The sequence below is a fragment of the Carassius auratus genome, chromosome 36 (assembly GCF_003368295.1).
Source record: "Carassius auratus strain Wakin chromosome 36, ASM336829v1, whole genome shotgun sequence".
In the NCBI taxonomy this organism is placed as follows: Eukaryota; Metazoa; Chordata; class Actinopteri; order Cypriniformes; family Cyprinidae; genus Carassius; species Carassius auratus.
In genome coordinates, this window is record NC_039278.1 from 3,472,376 (window position 1) to 3,493,639 (window position 21,264).

General features: G+C 37.0%; 2 protein-coding genes across 2 annotated transcripts in view; one reads left to right on the forward strand and one right to left on the reverse strand.

Moving 5' to 3' along the window:
* The window catches only part of LOC113054987 (APC regulator of WNT signaling pathway 2), a 32,693-nt gene extending 21,681 nt beyond the window's left edge, over positions 1-11,012 (reverse strand). The window contains exon 1 of the mRNA XM_026220856.1: positions 10,924-11,012. The gene's annotated coding sequence lies outside the window, so the exon portion shown is untranslated. The remainder of the gene's footprint in view (positions 1-10,923) is intronic.
* Positions 11,013-12,524: 1,512 nt separating this feature from the next.
* On the forward strand, positions 12,525-19,334 carry LOC113054988 (GTP-binding protein Di-Ras1-like). Its single transcript, XM_026220858.1, has 2 exons — positions 12,525-12,877; positions 16,618-19,334. Exon 2 carries the CDS (start codon positions 16,673-16,675, stop codon positions 17,258-17,260), a length of 588 nt encoding a protein of 195 aa, XP_026076643.1. The 5' UTR covers positions 12,525-12,877; positions 16,618-16,672; the 3' UTR covers positions 17,261-19,334.
* Positions 19,335-21,264: the final 1,930 nt, after the last annotated feature.

Consider the following 21,264-nt stretch of genomic DNA (forward strand, 5'->3'; position numbering starts at 1 on the left):
TGCATGCACCTAACCATGACCACCCAGGTGTGCAAGCGGAGATTATTATTTAGTCCACCCGATCTAATCAGATGGATCAAGATAGTTTTACAGGATGAATCTAGGACCGACATCTGGTAGTCCAGCTAATCAAACTTGTCTGGACAAGCCAGGACCAGATTACAACCTCAAAATAACTGGGGTGTTGTAAGGGCTCATGACCTCTCAGAAATATTTCATTCTGCAGGCAGCAAATGTCACACATGTGAATTACTAAACTGTCAAATTCAGTTAAATCCCATTTCTTCATTCATTAGTGTTCACACTTGGCCAGGCCTGAATGCACTTCCTGTGGGGATTCCAGTCAGATTGGTCACTATGAAAGTCTGTGTAAAGGCAATTCAGATAATGAATAAATTCTGAACGCATTATGAATTTTAGAAATGTATTACTGAAAACAGATTACAACGACTGTGAACTATGTAGTACTGAATTATGGAGTTAGACCATTAAACAGTTTTTCACCATTTTTGAGTTCAGGATTTTGTGGGTGGGCCTGAAATCATGTCTTGATGACACACTGGAGCCACTCCCTTAATACAGTACTGTAATAATTAGAGCACATTAGCATCAGAGTGTCACACGCTCAATCACGAGTTACTGTCATTACCGTTAGTTACCAAAGCCTACAGTTTTCTAGCTAGCCATGCCTTCTTCACGTAAATGCATATTACCTGGTTGCAATAATTTACAAAACAGCTCAGTCTCCTTATTTAAATGTATTCGTATTTAACAATTTGAGAGAGGTGGCAGCTTTCCCGCGAGTGGGCAGGGCATTTAAGAGCTAAGAACTTGAATTTTTTTAAAGATTATGATAACATTTTATTTACTTGGCAGCTTTTTCATATTGCTTTACACAGACTAAAAGAGCAAACTTCATGTAAAAGAGCAAGTAAGCATTTGTAACAATTAATCCAGAGATACATAAAAAAAAATATTTTTTCAAATTCTCAGGGCATTAATTTTTAAACATGATAGCTGTGTTACAGTATCAAACATTACTTAATGTATGTAAACTATAATCCAATGTCTTTTCTGGAAATTCAGATTAGAAAATAACCAACAATATAAAAAAAACTAACTTTAAAGTAATTTTAAACTAATTTTAACATAGTAAAAGTAAAACATTTCTAAAGCAATACTGTCCGACAGCGATAAGTTACAGTGTATATCATAAGGTAGAGTAAGATATATGGTGTGCCATATGCTTTTAACCAGGAAACTGTGTACATGTCGAAAGGAACATGAATAGGGTCATAGCTGTAACAGGGCAATTGTAACACACTCAATTCCTCCAATCAGAGTCAAGCCAGAGTGATGACACTTAATCTGGAAATGCTCAGGAGGATTCTCTCTCTGCCTGTGGAAAAGGAGCATGATCATTTCAACCTAGGATCATTTTTCAAAAAAATACTGATTTTGAGGTATAAAAGTTACTTTCTGGATGTACAGTGTTTTTCCTCTGCTGTCTAAAGTTTAGATGACTGCGACTTTAAACTTACATACATTTCATCTCTAGGTTATTGATAAAAAATGAAAATGATCAACCTATGCTAATATAGGTGTGGCTAGCTAAAATACAAAATTTTCTCATAGCTGCAACATTCTGTTAATATGTCTTTATTGTACAGTTTCATTAAAGGTGTTATATAAAGTTTTCCTTTCTCTTTGGATTGTTACAAGCTGTTGAGACTAAGGTCTCAAAACCAAAGAGATATTCTTTATAAAATTTTGTCTATGTCCCACTAAAATGCCTCATTTAAACACACCCCCACGTATACGTCACTGTGTGGGTAGATTTGCATAACACCATCCAAATTTTTAAGCAAAAAAAGTCATAACTTTTATTCTCGCTGTAGTATTGTTGCTGCCATGCCGTGGACGCTCTGTGTTTCGTTGTGCAAGTGAAAACTACTTTGTTTGACCTTCCAAAAGAGCACACAACTAGAAGTCAGTGGTTAAGTTGTATTTACAACACTGTTGCAGAACAGTTCAACCCAAATATTCAGATGTGTGCAGTGCACTGTGTAGTGCATATTACAGAGGATGACGACTGTTTCCTGATCCTCTGAGAGTAGCCTACAATGGCACAGTACGGTAAGTTAAGGGGTGTAACATTTCCATCACACTCTTGATATGAGGAACAATCACAACACAGACCTCGCTTTTCAGACCGATGAGCTTTTTAAAAATCAACGCATTTCAGAAAGGCGGTGCATAGAGGAACGACTATAATGTACAGTATGTGGAAAATAATATGTTTTTTTAAACCTTAAACCCCATAAACACATTACATCAAATACACCAAATAATGTTCTTTTTAGCAATGAAAAAAAGAGCCCTTTAAAGTTTGGTAAAAGACTGTTTTTGACTCATCAGCTGATTCATTTATTTTAATAATATATATATATATATATATATATATAAAGTGAAGTAAAGTGATTATTTTGTGGCAGGCTTTTATTTGAGATACAGTGGGGTATAATATGACTTATTCTTCAGTGTCAAAATTGCCCCCAAACACTCTTAGCAGTTGCCACCAAAGGGCTATTGTATAACACTCTGACTTCTTGCATTTAATTTAATTCAATATTATATTATTGTCCTTATTAGTGGAAATATATCAATTGTATTAATAATTAGTGCACCTATATTTTATATTGTCTCAAAACATGACTAAGTTATTTCAAGTGGTCTGTGGGTTATGAAGGAAAATGTAAAAAAATATATATATATATCTTACAATTGCTCCAACTACACAGCAAATCTCAACTACTTGATTGTGTGTATTGTTTTAAAATGTAAACTATATTATCATTAAGCTTTAATCTGCTGAATAAGGCACGAAGATCAGATGAAGAACTGTACTCTGAAAAGCATCATGCAGATTTGATTTGACATGAATTTATATTCAACAATCAACAAAAATTTTAAACACACACACACACACACACACACACACAAAAGCAGCATTTTTGTATACAAAAATAAATAAAAATGCAAAGCCACGTCTGGAATACACAATGACAGTAAAGTCTGCCTTTAAACTTGTGGATGATCAAGATCCAAAAACCCATGACCAAGCCATCTGTCTGCATAAGCAGAGCGTCTCTGCGGTTGATACGACAGGTTTGCATTATTCACGGCTGTGTTAATTCTCTCTGTGACTGGTGCCAGCAGCTCTTCCAACCCTTTTCACCATCCCCCACTATAATCCAGATCAGGAAGACATTAAACATTTCTGTACCACTTGCCTTTTCCACTATCCCTTGCTTTCTGTCTGTTTTTCTATGCTACTGTCCCTCCAGAACTAACAGATATTCACATAACCTAAGCTCTTACTAAGGGCTCATTTTTAATAACTGTGGCCATGTTTGTAGTTGAGATTTACATTATGGAGGAAGAAAACATACGTCTGTATTTGTACCTGTGAAATGTCTTCAAACAGAGCTGGGTGATGTGGAGGCTTCAACCTCATATATCTCTTCCACTTTCAATACAATAACTGAGGTGAGACCCTTGAGCAAGGCACTGAACACGACTAAGTGTATGTGTGTGTTCACTACTCACTATTGTTTGTGTGCCCTTGGATTGGTAAATGCAGAGCACAAACTCCAAGTATGGGACACCATGATTGGCTACATGTCACATGTAACGTCACTAAAAATGTAATGCTTCCCAACACAGTTTAACACACCCTAATACAGGACAGTACACTGTAACATTACATAACACAGTCCAGCATATCTCAGTGCAACCCTGTGTTTGCCTAATATACCACTTCTTATAAGCATGTTTGGGCTTGTTGTCGACGTAAGTAAGAGGAGTCACAGGTTCTGTTTCTGAGCTTGTTTTCAGAATACAGTCAGAAATTCGGACTGGCTAGTGCTCGGTCTCCACAGCACAAGGAAGTCTGAACGACTACTAAAAGCAATTGGTAATACCTCCACCTACTGTCTGAGCTGCATTCAACACAGTATGTAAATGTGCACAAAGAGAAAGGTTTATTCAATGACCTAGACGGCAGTTGTTTGTGACAAATACAATACTGAATTCTTATTGCCCATGCTATTTTTAACAAAAGGGTGGGTACAGCCAATTTTAACTTGAATGTGTTAGTTGTTTGCAATTATTTTAGCTGTTCAAAAACACCGGTTGATATTGCAAACTGGTATTTGTTAAAATATTATATTATTTTAATTATATTCATAACTGTAACCATAAGCCACTGGAATAGTTTAATAGTTTTACTGCACATATATGCATGCATGTATAATGCACATATGATACAGGAAATAAGATAATGATGCAAACACCTATTACCTGACACCCATCCACCCCCCACACACACCCAGACACAACACAGCCTAACACGGCACAGCAAAGCCCAACACAGCACAGTTAACCCTTTAAATGTCACCCCGTCCCGTATACGGGACGCCTATATTTACACTATATTACAATCAAATCTAATCTAATCTTGACAAACTATATATCGTTGGAAAGGTCTAAGACTCCCAAATATATATTTAACCAATGTTGTTTGTTAGAAATTATGTAGGAAAAGTAATAGATTAATTTATGACAAGAGTGCACTACATTATATGCATCTACATTATAACAGGAGTTCTGACCTTTGTTAAAAAAAAAAGACTTCTTTGTTGCCTTTTTCTCTATCACATTTTAGAAATCAGAAATTATATATCAACTGAAAACTTAAAATCTCAAAATTCATCCTTTAAAACCCATTTTAAAATCAGACATTGCATTACCATGTAAATGGTACATCAATATCATGTTACAAAATATTTTCATTCAGGAATTATAAAATGTAAGTTTGGATCATGCACTATAAAGTCTATGTTCAAAAATGTGAGTTTAACAGAACATAATACATTTTAGAACAGCACACAACACTGCAGTAAATCTTGCTGAAGTCTCATTTCTAATACATTTATCCATTTTAATAAAAAAATCTGTCCGATAATATTCTCAGTGGAGATGCCAGCACAGACACAAAATACCAAGGCATTGACTGCAATCACGACAGTCCTCTAATTGTCTAAATGAAGTCTCTGTTATTCAGCTCTAATAGCCCTCCATTAGTCAAATAAAGGTTTCCTCACAAACAGACCGAACAGTTTCCAGTCTCAGCCGGTGTTAAACTACATTACCAGAGCCAGCCAGACCCCAGGACATTCAATCAGACCTCTCTGGAAGACACGGTGCCTTTACTGTATCTACTAGGCTGGATCATGTAAAGATAATGTACAACCCCAAAATCAACCAATTAAAATCCAGACTCACAGATCAATGAAGAAACCGATTGGCCAGGAATACGATGTGCAGTGCAGTGGCTGATTTTGACGCATGAGGACACCGTGAACGGAGTCTCTGAGACTTCAGCAGGGCTTCTTCAGCATTAACTATTCTGGACAGCACAGGAGACCCTAAACTGAAAGCTGGGGCGCCAGATAAGACATAAAAAGAGAGGGGGAGAGAGCTGAAGGACGGAGGGGTGTTTGATGATGAAGCATGAGTGAACGTCCACAGGGATTCGAGCAAAGCTGGCTCATCTTTTTCATCTAGCTAGTCTTGTTCCAGATCTAATAGGCTGAATGCATGACCAATTGGGCACCATGCAGACACTTCAGATGCTTCTGCATTTCAATCGACTCCTGGAGGTGTTTAATAACAGTTAAATTAATGAAGTCGAGAGAGGAAATGGCAATTCCTCTCTCTCTCTCTCTCTCTTTTTAAAATCTTTTGTGCTTTTTGTGCTTGCAGTGGATGCTGGGTAATCTACTCTAAGATCTATCCCTTGAGGAAAATAAGGGGAAGAGTATTAGTGAGCTGCCAGTGGTTGCCATGGTAACACCCAATCCCTGCTCTATTCATCAGGGAATGCTCGATAAAATCTCAGCATCTGTGACGAGACATAGGCGAACGTACAGTTTGTCTTACTGTACGGCTGGACGGCACACCTCCCCTGGGCTACGTGACACAGGACACATGGAGGACAGATCCACACAAGCTCAGGGCAATCAAACAGTTTAATGGTGCAGCTGTGGTTTAGTTCGCAAGGAGACCCAGGTTCGATTCTAGAGACTAAGATTGTGTTTCAAATAAATGCTCAAATAAATGCTGTTTTTCTGAACTCTCTGCGCATTAAATAAAAAACATGTTCCCACAAAAATATGGAGCAGTTTTCAGCATTAACAATAAGAATCATTTTTGTAAAAATTCTAAATGAGCATCAAATCGACACATTAGAATGATTCCTGATGGAGCGTGCGAAACTGAAAAATCAGCATCGCATCACAGGAAATAAATTACTTTTTTGAAGTATATTAAAGCTGCAGTCAGTAACTTTTGACGCTCTAGTGGTTAATAAACAGAACTGCTTGCGTCTTGCGGAAGAACATCGTAGCCGGAACTACTTCTCTCTGTTTATGTCTCTGAAGAATCACAAAGGTACTGTGTTACTCCGCCGCGGTACCCCCGAAGCAATCTAAAATAGTCCGAATATAAACACTTATTATAGGTGTACCCTAGTGATTCACGACAAGCCAAAAACACGGTTTGGAAAATGGATTTATGGTGTACTCGCTTATTATGTTAATTTTTCTACATTTTGAACACAAACAAAGTTACGGACCGCAGCTCTGATTGGTTGTTTCTTACTGGGAGTGGTGTTTTTCTGCAAATGGCAATAGGACCACTGGGAGGAGCCAGAGGAGCTTGATTTTTTCACAGATTATCTGTCTCATATTCTACTGTCAGGACATAATGACAGGTTTAATAAATATGTAAAAAATATATTTTTACAAAAGTTACCTACTGCAGCTTTAAACAAGAAATCAGTTATTTTAAATGTTAATATATTTCACATTATTAGAGTTTTTACTTGATTGTTTTATTAAATAAATTCAGACTTTGTGAGCATTTGCAACTTCAAATATGTAAATAAACCAAGCCCCATTACATTATCATTATGTTTTAATTATTTTTTTCTAAGTCAACACAACCACTACTGTATGTGCAAACTGATTATATCATCTCTGAACACTGAATATGTTCTGATATGTTCTGTCTCTATGTAAAAATATCAGAAATGATCTCAAAACAACTGAAACTAGACATTAGTCAGGATCAACCCTTACGAAAGGAAAATATATTTACCAATATATTTCTTAAAATATATTGTGATATATTGCAATATATTATTTTCCTTTTTTATTTTCTAATATTTTATATATTTGAATATATTTAATAATATATTGATGATACATATATTATATAATATATTGCAAAATATACAAATGATTGCCACTTTCAATATATTGCAACATATTGGAAAAAATAAATATATATAAGAATATATGCCTAATATATTACATGATATTTTCCAATATACTGCAATATATTTTTGTTTCATAAGGGAAGCAAGCTTGTGCACCTGTTTACAGTATATTTAATCAGGCAATTTACTTTCTGAAATCAGAGAGCTGCAAAAATAAAGACCTTCCAGTCATGAATACGTGATTCAGTCATAATAATTATTGTTTTGGCACGGAAAAGTTTCTGTTACGACTGAATATTTAGAGGTCATGGAAAATACAATATATGGTCAAAAGTATAAAGTAATAATTGTGATCAGATCAGAGAAACACTAATTATATAAAACTGATTTAATATTACTTATTGAGCACCCTAATAGCCGTCTGATTAATTTATTCCATTTAAGAAAGTAAAACATCTTGCAGCCAGCCATGCGTTAGGCAGAGAACCACAAGCAGCGGGAATGGGAACAAAGAAGATGGAGGATGCTTACCCTCCTCCTCCCCCCCGACCACATCTCACAACACCCATTCACTCCCAGACCGTCTGGTATCCAAGGAAACAGCACCTGCAAAGGAGCGCACCATGCCCCAGAATCCCTGATGTGAGCCAGCGGGTCATGTGCTTGTTAAGAGACTACGTTAAACCAGACTGTAGCTCGGCTAGCGATGTATTGTGGACGCTTTGTATAAGATGGTGGCTACAAATTGAGGCAATCCACTCATTGGCCAAGAGAATATGGTTTTGGATTGTTCCAAAACTGATTACCATTTTGCAACATGTCAATTGAATTGCATGGACTGTAATTAAAAAATTGAAAGAAGGCATTTATTTTAAAGCTGTGTGAGTGTCATGCAGTAGTCTCAATGCCAAAGAGCCATCAATCAACATTATAAGGTCACTGAATTATTCAGTGTGAAATGAATGACTCATCACAATGAATTCTAGAGGTCAGCATCATTTTGCAGGACAGTCGAGAGGTGCTGCAAGAAATATGCAACCATGCATTTTTTCCGACCTTTCTTAAATGTAAAAAAAAAAAACCCCAACAACAACACTGCAGTAACCTTCATCATACTGTATCCTCCATATCATCAGTTCCAACTCCCAACATCCCTAAAGACTGGAAAATGAAAACCGAAGCGGTGCAAATGTACAAGTACAGATCAATACTGTGTTTTGGTCAGGCTTGAGTGAAACAATTAAAGTACCACTGACAAGTTTCAGAGTTCACACGAGTCTCTTAACAGAAATGTATCATATCTCAAGGGACATATCAATCTATGCTGACCACAACGTAACTAAACCATCACGAAAATCTATTTATACATAAATAAAACATATTTAAAGGGGTCACAAGATGCGATTTAAATTTTTCAAGCTCTTGGGGCACGAAGAAGATCTGTAAAGTTACAAAGACTAAAGTCTCAAATCCAAAGAGATATTCTTTATCAAAGTTAAGACTCTGCCACACACACCTTAAAACACACCCTCATGTCTACGTCACTATGTGGAAATATATGCGTAACGCCGCCCAAGAAGCCGTGGTTTCAGTAACCTCAGTAGTGTTGAAGCAGTCATGTCTGGGAGATGCTGTGTGTATCTAGGCCAAAGCAAAAGCACTTTATTTGTTCTGCTGAAAGTAGATGCATTTAGGAATCTTTAAGATTACTTACAACAGAACAGCAACGCATTTTATGGACGACCGTTTCGTGAACCTTGGAGAGGAGGTCATTCTGACTTGCTTCTGAATCAGCTACTGTAAGTATGTTTTGTTATTAGTTTAAGTATTTGCTATTGAATGTCTGTCACTCCACTCAGTTCCCCTTTCGGGCTTGAACTGATGGTAAAACTAAGAACATTATTAACTGTCTTTACGTTTATTTTGAAAGATGAAGCTAGCGATCATGGAAAGGGGCGTTACATTTCTGACGAGTGCTTGCGGTGTTTGGCCAATCACAATGCACTGGGTCAGTTGGCCAATCAGAGCAGACTGTGGTTGTCAGAAGGAGGGGCTTTGTAGAAAACGAGGCGTGTGAGAGAGGCGGGGCATAGAGGACCTACAATAATGTACAATATTTGAAAAATAATGTGTTTTTTGAACATTAAAGCATGTCAACATATTCTGTTACAAAAATACACAAACTAATGTGCAAAAAAGCATCATACAACCCCTTTAAAAATAAATAAAATATGCTTTAAAGAATGAACACACACACACACACACACACACACACACACACACATATATATATATATATATATATATATATATATATATATATATATATATATATACATAGCATATACATAGCAAGCTCTTATAGTTTGTTCATAAAGCACAACTATTTTGTGTCCGAACAGTCACATTCTATAATACTCGCATAACATTATGTAAGCAGTGCATGTTTTTATTTTTTGGGAGGCTAACACATCCCATCTGTGCCCAGGGGTGCAGGGGTGGTCCAGACATGGGTGTGTGTGGACAGTGACTCCCTGGGCCCTGAAACATCTAGAATTAATGCTGGTTGAAGTCCCCCTCTGTGCTTATCAACCACAGGTAGAAGGTGTGGCCTCAGTTCAGCCCCATTCACATTAAAGGTAATAGTCTAATTGGATCATGTATTCTTGTCCCCCCCCCCCCCCCCCAGACAAACAGTCTGTCTTCAAATGTCACATATTATTACAGATCAATCTGAAATTTGTGGCCACTTTTCAGCATCCAGCAAATAAATATTTTGAAATAATGATGAATTATTCAAAATATTATATGTAATACATAAATAGCTGTGTTCATGTTTTATCTCTCAAAACTCAAATTAATATTTCATGTCCATTAATTTATTCCAGAAGGTTAATGTACAGTCAGCTGATTTTTATCAACTAAACTATTTATCCATCTAATAAAAAAATGATTTCATGATAATGATGGTCATTGAGACACATCTAATTTTGGTTTTAGGTGAACCCTGTGTCTAAAAAGACTATGTACAATAACGTAGGACACTGACGAATCTAACAGCATGTAATCAGTCATCTCGAATAATCGTCAAATTTCCTTTCTGCTCACTGAAGATTCACGGTAATGGTGGCCGTGACCGTGACACATCTGCAGCTGATTCCATTATTTTGCTTCTATGGGCATCGAATGGAGCTTTAATGATAAACTGAATAAGAAAATGACCCTCACCCTCGGGTTTCTGAATACTGACCTTGTAGTGATATTTTAACTACGATTTCAGACAGAGAATATATTTGATTTGTATGTCCCTAAAACAACGGATTTATATATCTCATGCATTTTAATTCAATCTTATCTGGACTCTCTAAGGCGTGAGATTGGTGGGAACGCTTCTGGTGAACGCTCCTCTCTGGCGCCCTCATAAATATTCTCATCAGGACCTCGGCACGTCTCACCGACACACCGCGTATAAAGCCGTTAGATTTACCGCATACATCCCCGCAAACATGCATATGTTGTGATACACCTGTCATCCGTGTTTTACCATGTGGACTAACAGAGTGAATTGGTTTAAATCTTACCTCATGTTCAGCAGCGTGTTGGTGGTGTTTGCTCGGCGTGGAGGCGCTCCTGTCTTTCTCTGTGTGGATGATGCCCTGCTTTCAGTGATGTCACGCCTCTCTCTCTCTCTCTCTCTCTCTCTCTCTCTCTCTCTCTCTCTCTCACACACACACACGAGTTGACACACACACTCCCACACACACACACACACACATACGCCTTTCTCCTCTCTTTCTTTTTAGATTTATTTTTTTCTCAAACGTAAATATTTGAAATAAAATCAGCATTTACCTAACATGCAAACATAGCTCTGTTGAGAAATGCGGTTGCGATATTATGTGCAACATTGTCTTGTATTTTCGTTAAAAATAACAAATAACCTAACAGTAGAGTTTTTTTTTTTTAATGCACATATATATATAGCTTTTTAAATTCAAGATGTTGTGAAAACAGGTGAACACAGTAAAACCACTTTCAGACAAAATTCAGCTGTATGTAACCTAATGAAGGAGCAGTTTGAATGAAATGTAGGACTGCGTCATCAAAAAATTTATAAAATGAGATAAAATAAAAAAGGAAAGAAATTGGGCCTACTTTCAGGCTGAGCTGCCACAAACATGTTCTGAATTTATCAGATGTATTCATTTTGATAGATAGATAATAATAATAAACAGTGGGCATGGGCTGTGTGTTATTTTGCTGTTTTGTAAATATGTGCGGTGTTACATAGATGCATTACTGTTTTTGTAAATTATCGTTAAAAGCTTTTTTTTTTTTTTAATGGCAACACCACGTGTTCTGCATTGTGACAACATGATATTGGTATAACATTTTACATTTTCCCCTTTACAGTAAAACTGTATATAATACTGGCGTGCCAGTACTGGCGAAAACCATTGGAGGGAGACAAATAGTATAGTTCACCATAAAAGGTTATTCTGATAAGAAGATACGCACATCTTATAGTTAAGAGATGTTGAGAGATGTAAATAGCTGAATGCTGTATTGCCTATATATAATTATAATATATATATATATATATATATATATATATATATATATATATATATATATATATATATATTATAATTATATATAGGCAATATATAGGCTATATATATATATATATATATATATATATATATATATATATATATATATATATATATATATATATATATATATATATACTTTTTTCATCAAAACTGCTGTCTTATTCGGAAGCTAAACGCAAAATTTATATATGTACTATAATTCAATGTCAAAAAATGCTTTATAAATTGATATATATATATATATACATATACATACATACAAAGGTGACTTGATTATTTAACCTTATATATTCTTAACCATATATAGAAAGAGTGGGGTTTTTAGACTTTTTTTTGTACAGGTGCTCCCTTAAACCTCGCCTCTTGCAGACCTATATATTATTACTCATATTTTTTTATTACTGAACGTCTTATAGCTGAAACGCTTTTTTCCTTATAGCTATTTTAAAACATATAGTACTATTCATAATTCCAGTGTCTTCCTCCATCCCCAGTGTGTGTCCACAGAGGACATGTGGTGTTTTATTAATGTACCATGCCCCCTTTAGTGACGGAACAACCTTGCATGACCAACATGGCGTATAGATGGAGAGCAGTTTAACGGTATAGATAGAGCAGGTGGGGTTTTTGTTCTCGTCGTGTAACGGGACACAGGACGCGGGGGTGAGCCGCATATCGCGTGCTTGCGTGCGTCAGAGAGGACGTGGTAGGACAGCTGGAGCGCGCGCGCCCGCCCGCCCGAAGAGCAATAACAGCATTTTCAGCGACATCGCTCTATTAACGCCATGCAAATAACACGGGAAAATGAAACGGGACTGGCACTATAAAGAATGCAAGACAGTTGTCGTGTATATGATCTCCTAATGCTTCCTATAATTTATGACTAACACGATTTGGGACGTTGCTTCACAGTCTCCAGGTAAGAATACATCGCTTTTCACTGGCTATGCATATGTAATTGTTTGTATATGTAGCTGAATCATTTAGATAAACGAATACATTTCTTGTGACGGACCGCAATAGCATCTTTCGGCGCACAGCGACGTAATGACTTTGAGGATCCCTTGCGTTTTGTTATCCATCGACTGTGTGTGTGAACAATGCTCTTTTGACATAAAAAAGCGATTCTCGTTCTCTTCTTTCTTCAAAATGACGTTCGGTTCAGTGCGAATTCGTGTGAATTACGCGCGGATGATGTAACGTTATGCGTCTCCGCATGAATGCAAACGCAACGGGGATTAAGTTAAATGGAATTTAATTTACATATATAAAAAAGAATAACGTTTTCTTTCATCCACGGCCTCCCATTGTTTCGAAGTGTTTGTTCATTCAGCTTGCATGACCTATATGTGCTTTATTACCCTACTGGCTGAGTGAAAATAACGGGATGCCTGTTTTGATTGTTGACTAATTACAGCTTTACGCGCATTATTAACGTCAGCTGTTAACAGCAAACTCCTTTGATTAAGAGATGCCCATCTCGGATCCGCATTCCATCAGATCTCAGAGGGGCTCAGGATTGAGCTTATAGAGTAAGAAAGTTGACGGGCTGTGGTATTCATCACATGCGATAGACGTGTGCATGTCTCCTGAAGCCTTTCAGGCCACCCTAGTTACACATTTCCTCACCACAAGATGTATTTATTTATTTTTTTACTTTATTTTTTTTATTTATTTTTTGTAAAATAGCCAAAATAATAAGCGTTGGTTAAAAAAAATTGCTATGAACTGATCTGGGTCTACAGTAATCATTCAACACTATAAATAGCTTCTTTCACCTCAGTGTATGAATAGGCTGCAATGACGTAAATTAAACCCACTGTTTGCCAGTTGGTTACTAGGGTAACTGACAGAAAGATGACATGCAACATTAGAAATATGTTGCTTTGCCTCAGTCTGTCTTTGTTTCCATCAGTTTCTCTGATGGCATCCTCTCACTCTTGTTTTTGCTCATTCTCTCCATCTCCTTATGCATGCCCTCGAGGTCTGTTTCCACAGTAACCAGAGAATTCCCAGAGTTCCAAAGAGCGATGCACATCTGAGATGCTCTCGAGTAGCTCAGGGAGTATCTCTAATAAATCTTAGGTGTTCAAAGGCCTGATGTCTCTACTTACATCACTCAAACTGGTACAAATCAGTAGAAAACATTTACAGTGGAGCCAGTGTGTACAGCACACTCATGGCCAGACACAGGCTTTGGAATATTATCTGTTGTAAAATCACTGTAATTGATGGTTTTGAGTATTAATGTTTTATGAAATAGAGCCAGCCACTCCAATATTCAATAAAGTTATTATATAATATATATATTAATAAGAGTAAAGTCCTGTTCACACTGTAGCTATTTTAATTATTATTTTTTGGTTATAATTCTTGATGTGAATAGGATTAATACTTTATACTTATTAATATTTAATACTAGTAAAACACTTAGAAACGTATTCTTGCAACTTAAGAAAAGTAATGCGTTGGTGAATAATAATAATAATAATAATAATACTATTATATATATATATATATAATTGGACGAAAAGTTGAAAATAACTTGTAAATGACTTTGTATTTTACAGTTATGACTCATTACTTTGACTTTTTATGTTTTTATATGATTTACCAAAGTGTGATTTTTCTCATGTGGCAGGAATAGGCTTCCATACACTTAATCCATTAATTTATAGAAAAAGATGTCATGTAAAGCACTTAGAAACGTCTTCACTAGTGGCTATCCTGAGCTGTGATTCACTTTTAACACCCCTCCAAAAATAATCAACAACAAAAGAGGAGCCTTCACTGGAAAAACATTTTCTGGATATATATGTGCTTCCAGAAAGTGTATCAGAATAAATGGCTTCACTGAATGGTTTTTGAATTGAGAAGTTGGTGTAGTTACTGTAGTCTACCAGCAGGGCGACGTGGCCCCGCATAAAATGACGCGTTGGATCATACAATCAGTGTTTATCAGTATAGTATCAGTATTAACAGCATGTTTATTTATGTATTAATTTTTTCAAAATGTTGCATTTTAAGCTCTAAACTCTACATATATCTGAAATCTAGTAGCTCTTCATATCGATACAGTATCACAGTGTCTGTGGAAAGGACAGAAAATACAGAAATTTGTATTGCATGCAGCCATTTATTTATCTTGACTCTGGCATTTATTTTTCATATGCTTGATCCATTGTTTTCAAAAGCACAGTCTTGTGCATTAACTCCAATGGACAGGATTTGCTAAGCCTCTTTATAAAATGTCTGACCTTTACATCTGATTACAGTTTTACTATGAGAGAGAGAAAAAAGATGGACTATGAGATGTATGAGGGCTCCTTAATATTCAAAACTTGCCTTCCACTGAGATTGCATCTCATTCTGCTGGCGAACCAAAGAGGAAGTGTTCAGCAAGAGCTCATCTGGTCTCTGTTCATCTGAGTGATAATCATTACTGCTAATTCAGACGTACCACTGAATTTTCCTCTGGGGCTGAGTAGATGTGAGCATTTTCAAGCTCTTGAACGCAGACAAAGTTTTCCACTAATCAGACCGCATTGGTCTGGTCTGTGTATGTCATATGAGAATTAAGTGTTTGAGTAAATCTCTATTGAGTCAGGAAGTGGCCCCTGTCTCCAAATGCTGCAAGAATCCAGTAAGGTGCCAGAAATATCCGGTGTGATCTTGGTTTCCACAGGAGACTGAGTCCAACGGCTGCTTCACAGCAAGATAAATGAGTCATTAATAGATGACCTTGATGCCGATGGCAGTAGAGACCGTCCTACTCAATTCACAAAGGCACACAGACATACACTCTCATGTATATATTTATACTGTACACACACACACACACACACACACGCACGCAAACACACACACACACGCACGCAAACACACACACACACACACACACACGCACGCACGCAAACACACACACACACACACACACACGTACACAAACACACACAAACACACACAAACACACACACACACACACACACACACACACACACACACACACGCAAACACACACACACACACACACACACACACACACACACACACACACACACACACACACACACACACACACACACACACACATTCAAATGCTGACCATTTCCGTCCATTCTATGTGGTTCACACCATTTGAGGCACAGTCACAATGAGACTAAAGATACACATAATCTTTCATATGTAATGTCAGGCAACCCTGTTACCAATGGTGTCTTGTAGATCTCATACAAACTGTAAAGAAGCTGATGTTGCGGGAGCTCAGACAAACAGATCAATGTTTTGATATTGCCACAGTGTTTGCAATTTTAGCCAATAATTATTATTATTATTTTTTTTTTTAGAGATCATGGCAGTATATCTTGTACTGACTTCAATTTATGCAGATTTTCTTTACTTTTGGGGTAAAATGTGAGTTGTTTTAATTTTATTTCAATACTATTTGCATCACTAATATATGTATATGAAAACAATAAAAAAATAGTTATAATTAAATTAGTGTGTCAGTAGTGCCAGAAGTTATTTTGATTTATTTTATTTAGATAATAGTCGCAAGACATTTTCAGTATTTAAGTATTTTTTCTCTTTCGTTTTTGTCATCTCCATCAGATAACAAATATATATATGTATACCAAATGAAACCTTTTTCTTTTTCAGATCTCAGGGAATAGTTGAATCTTAACCTCCACATACCCCGACAAACCCAAGCAGCATGCCAGAGCAGAGCAATGATTACCGGGTGGTGGTGTTTGGAGCAGGGGGAGTGGGCAAGAGCTCCCTGGTCCTGCGCTTCGTTAAAGGCACCTTCAGGGACACCTACATCCCGACGGTGGAGGACACGTACCGGCAGGTCATCAGCTGCGACAAGAGCGTATGCACTCTGGAGATCACCGACACCACTGGCAGCCACCAGTTCCCTGCCATGCAGCGTCTGTCCATCTCCAAAGGCCATGCCTTCATCCTGGTCTACTCCATCACCAGCAGGCAGTCGCTGGAGGAGCTGAAGCCCATCTACCAGCAAGTGCTGGCCATCAAAGGTAACGTGGAGAGCATCCCCATCATGCTTGTTGGCAACAAGAGCGACGAGACCCAGCGCGAGGTGGAGACCAAGGAGGGCGAAGCCCAGGCAAACATCTGGAAATGTGCGTTCATGGAAACATCAGCCAAGACCAACACCAACGTGAAGGAGCTTTTTCAGGAGCTCCTGAATCTGGATAAGAAGCGTGATATGAGTCTGAACATGCGCTCCAGCAAGCAGAGACGTGCAGACAAGCTGAAGGCCAAGTGCAGTGTGATGTAGGAGGCTGGATCCACGGCCGCATCATTCAACGTGTAACTGACTCCTCCAAAATGTACATAAGTCCCTCACCTTAAAGGAACAGTGCGCACAAAAAAATGAAACTTCTGTCATCGGTCACTTATTGTCCTGTCATTTTAACCCATACGGCTTTATTGTTTCCAGGGAACACAAAGAGAAATTGTAATACAATTGTACTGGCCGCACTTGTCCATGCAAACAAAAATCTTAAAAAAGGTGTTATTTGTACACACGTTTTTGACATTTTCTCACGTTGATAAATAAATATGACCTCACGTTGTGTCCATCATGTTTACACACAGCCTCTGAAACCTTCGTCCGTCATAAAAAATTTAATAAAAAATTGGATCAGGTTCGATTTTCTGTGTTTTCACATCGGTAGCATGCATTTTGATAGGAAAGGATGGTGAATACACAAAAATTGAAAAACACATGCGAAAATTTCAGACCGGGTGTGCAAAGACCTTAAGTCTTATGAGGGAGGTCATATGATATTATACGATAACTTTGGGTTGAGTTATCACAAGTTGAACAAGTGAATGATTCATTCAGGTCAATTTTATTAAATGAATCGGCTGATTCTTTAAAAAGACTTGAACAATTTGTTCAGAAATCAAATATCATTAGCTCTTACAATAACATGGCAAACCGACCCAGGGTGAATGTAACATTTTCTCACTCAGATCCATTGAGTGCATTCATAAGACTTGGAAAAGAGCACTATTCATACGGACCGCCTTTATGATACTTTTATGATTTTATGTCATTATGATTTTTCTTTGTGTGTGTGTGTGTGTGTGCGTGTTAAACTGGATTAAGCGACGCAAGAGTGAAAAAATGATGACAGAACTTTCATTTTTGGGTGAACTCTCCCTTTAACTCTCCATCCCTCTCAGTCTTAATCAGGTAATCTTTAGAGTGCATCCAAATCGGCGACTATCTCCCTTCACCTGTTTGTTCTGGCTCCTGTAGTGATTCTATGTACAAGACAATAAGAGCTGACACATGAAGCAGGGAGAACGTCCCACGATTCTCACACATGCTCTCTTTACTGCTTTCTGTTGACTTTTTATCGAATTCAAGACAGACCAAATCATCAGTGTGGCAATTTTTACATCAGGCTGTGTCTTTAATGGTACGGCGTCGAAATGCGGACAGAAACGTCTTGAACTGGTTCTTGCATTTGTACGGGATTCTCGTCCAAAGACGGAAGAGGCCTGGGCACAGCTGAAGAGGCGACACTATCCGCTCTTCCAAATTCCATACACTATAGCAGCATAAAAGCCTGTTACAATTCGGGACGAAGGACATTCTTAGTTAACCGGCTTGCCAGTGATGTAACCTGGTATAACAGAGTAAAGTGCATAATGCATGTCTGATGATATAAACTACCTGCATATTAAATGTTATTGAGATCTTTCCATCGAGAACAGAGCTATACCTTATTGAAGCACAGTGAATAAGTCCTAAATGTGATCATTTCTAAAATATATATTTTTTTTTTGTGACAGGGTGGGGTTCGGGGTGTCGATTGGTGTTCTCTTTTACTCTGTTTCGTTTTTCAAGTGTTGATGGCACTCGAAAACATTAATATATGCATTTCATCATCTAACTGAAAACATATATCCTGTATGTGAAATCTATGTGTATTATGAGCACTAATGAAAGCCCCCTGTACAGCCCCTGTTTTTCTGTCAGTGTCTATATTTCCTCTGATAAATTTAATGCCATTTGCTTTAGCAATACATGATATAAAAGCACTTTTAGAAACCTGAGCACATTCAACACACAGAGCGTTAACCTTTATAAAAATGTTCTTGTCAAACACACTCTGCGTTTACAGCTTTACTGCAGATCAAGTGTTTATTCAATAATTATTATGCGAGGGACCAGAAAAATAAAGAAGCACAAACAAAAGGGAAAGAATTACTGCTTGTTTTCTTTTGTGGTTCTGAACATCTGTATTCAGTATAAAGTGGCTCCAGAAGTGTGCGTAAAAATGTTTGGATTTCACTCCATTTAGATACAAAATATTAAACTAAGTGGCATCCTGAAACAAATGATGTTTGAGTTTTTCTCAGAACTAATGTCACCTTTATTAGCCATTTATGACAAATTTTTTAACCAACGGGTCTTAAGGTGACCTCTATGTGATGTATGAAGTCAGTTTATTATGTAGAACAGTAACAATTGATTTATCATTTCAAACTTAAATTTCTTTCTGTGACATGTTGTCCTTGAGGGGGATAAAACACTTGCTTTCATATTATATATTTGATATTATATATTTGATATTTCTTTAAAACAAAAGAAATCACAAAAAAAAAAAAAAAAAAATGTCTTAAATTAGATACTTTCTGGGGCAACTGAGGGTGCAGGTATTTACTATTAAAAAAAAATTTAAATTAAAAAAATATGTCAACTCCCTGCCCTTATGTTACTGCAGTAGTCATAATGGATGATAATAACAGATACTGAGGAGAATGAGTGTACCTGAAGCTGCAAAAAAGCATCTGGTGGGACATCTGCTCAGTCAGTCATAATGCATCTCTGACGTTTCAATGGAAAGCAAAGCATTAGTTAGCCGATGCAATAAAAGCATAGATTTGTGTGTGAGGATGTTACTGGGTTGTGTCCATGTGCTGTGCAGTGTTCTATTCAACTAGGAAAGCTGAAATGTCCAGCTATCCACTTGGAGAAGTGCAAAAGAAATTTGAGAAATTCAGAAATTCAGCTAAAACAAGTACAGTTTTACCAAGATGCAAGTCTGTGATGCAGATGTACTGTACACATTCACATATTTACTTTTTAAGAGATAGTTCAGCACAAGAAGCTGCAAAAGCACCAAAACTGCATCATAAAAGTGGCCCACAAGTCTTGTGCACTACATTCCATGTTATTAACTTCTTAACTTCAACATCTTCAGTTCTTTTAAAGTTGCATGACAACAAGAACAGCAATGCAGAGCATACTTAAAGAGTCGATAGATATCAGTCGATTGATTGACCAACCGATCAATAGAGAACTCCATAGAGCACTAGTAATCCAGATTTGGAAATATGAAAAAGTTTGTATCTGAATCATTGTGATCCAATACAATTTTGGTTAATAAATAAATAAATAAACTACCTGTTTCTAGATTCCCAAAATTATTCCCAAATTATTCCAAATTAAGCTTTTTTTAAACAACTGGCCCTTGGGGTTTTTCAAGCATTGTGTTGTAACCACCAGAAGATGGAGGAACACGCACATCAAGCTGAAAGTCCTCAGCATTCTTCAGCATGAACCTAAACTTGACAATTTATGAGATTTTCCAAGTATTTTTTATCAAATAAAAGTTAGCAGTATAAATGTGAACATGCACTTTACATTTGTCAGGTAAATAGCTTTATTTTGCAGGAATTAATAGATTTATGCACAGATATTTATTTAATAGGCTAGTGCAAAACCTCTTGATAATGATTGCTGATCGATTGGCTCTACCACTATCTTCATCTTGAGAAAAAAAAAAAAAAAAAAAAAGATTGAATTGACCCTGAGGTAGCTACTGATTATTCTGTGAAGACGTGTCCAGCTGTTTTGCTCAGAGAAATTAGATTCAGTTTTCTTGAGTGAGTGAACAATGTGGACATTGTTACATTTGCTCAAAACCAACAATAAACATGTGTTTCATGTTCAAAATGCACTTATATGGGTTAAAATGGCAGGGAATAAAAAGTCTTAAGCCTCTGTCCTCTTTATTTTTCTTCCCTTTGGACACAGGAGTTAAAGGCATGTTTGTTGGAGAAAAATTCCGTGGCATTGCCCTCTGCTGGAATGAAGCATTATTGAACATTATTGAAGCATGACAGCTCAGTGGGTATCACTGTTGCCTCCCAGCGAGTCCTGATGCCAGGAGACGTTACTGTGTGGACACTTAATGTGTTTAATTAGTACAAATTAAAATGATCCAGAATGCTGCAGCAATCAGCACAAGAAAGCCCATG

Bases quoted from the DNA above. Each gene is read 5' to 3' on its own strand.
- LOC113054988 (XM_026220858.1), top strand. From the start codon at position 16,673: ATGCCAGAGCAGAGCAATGATTACCGGGTGGTGGTGTTTGGAGCAGGG.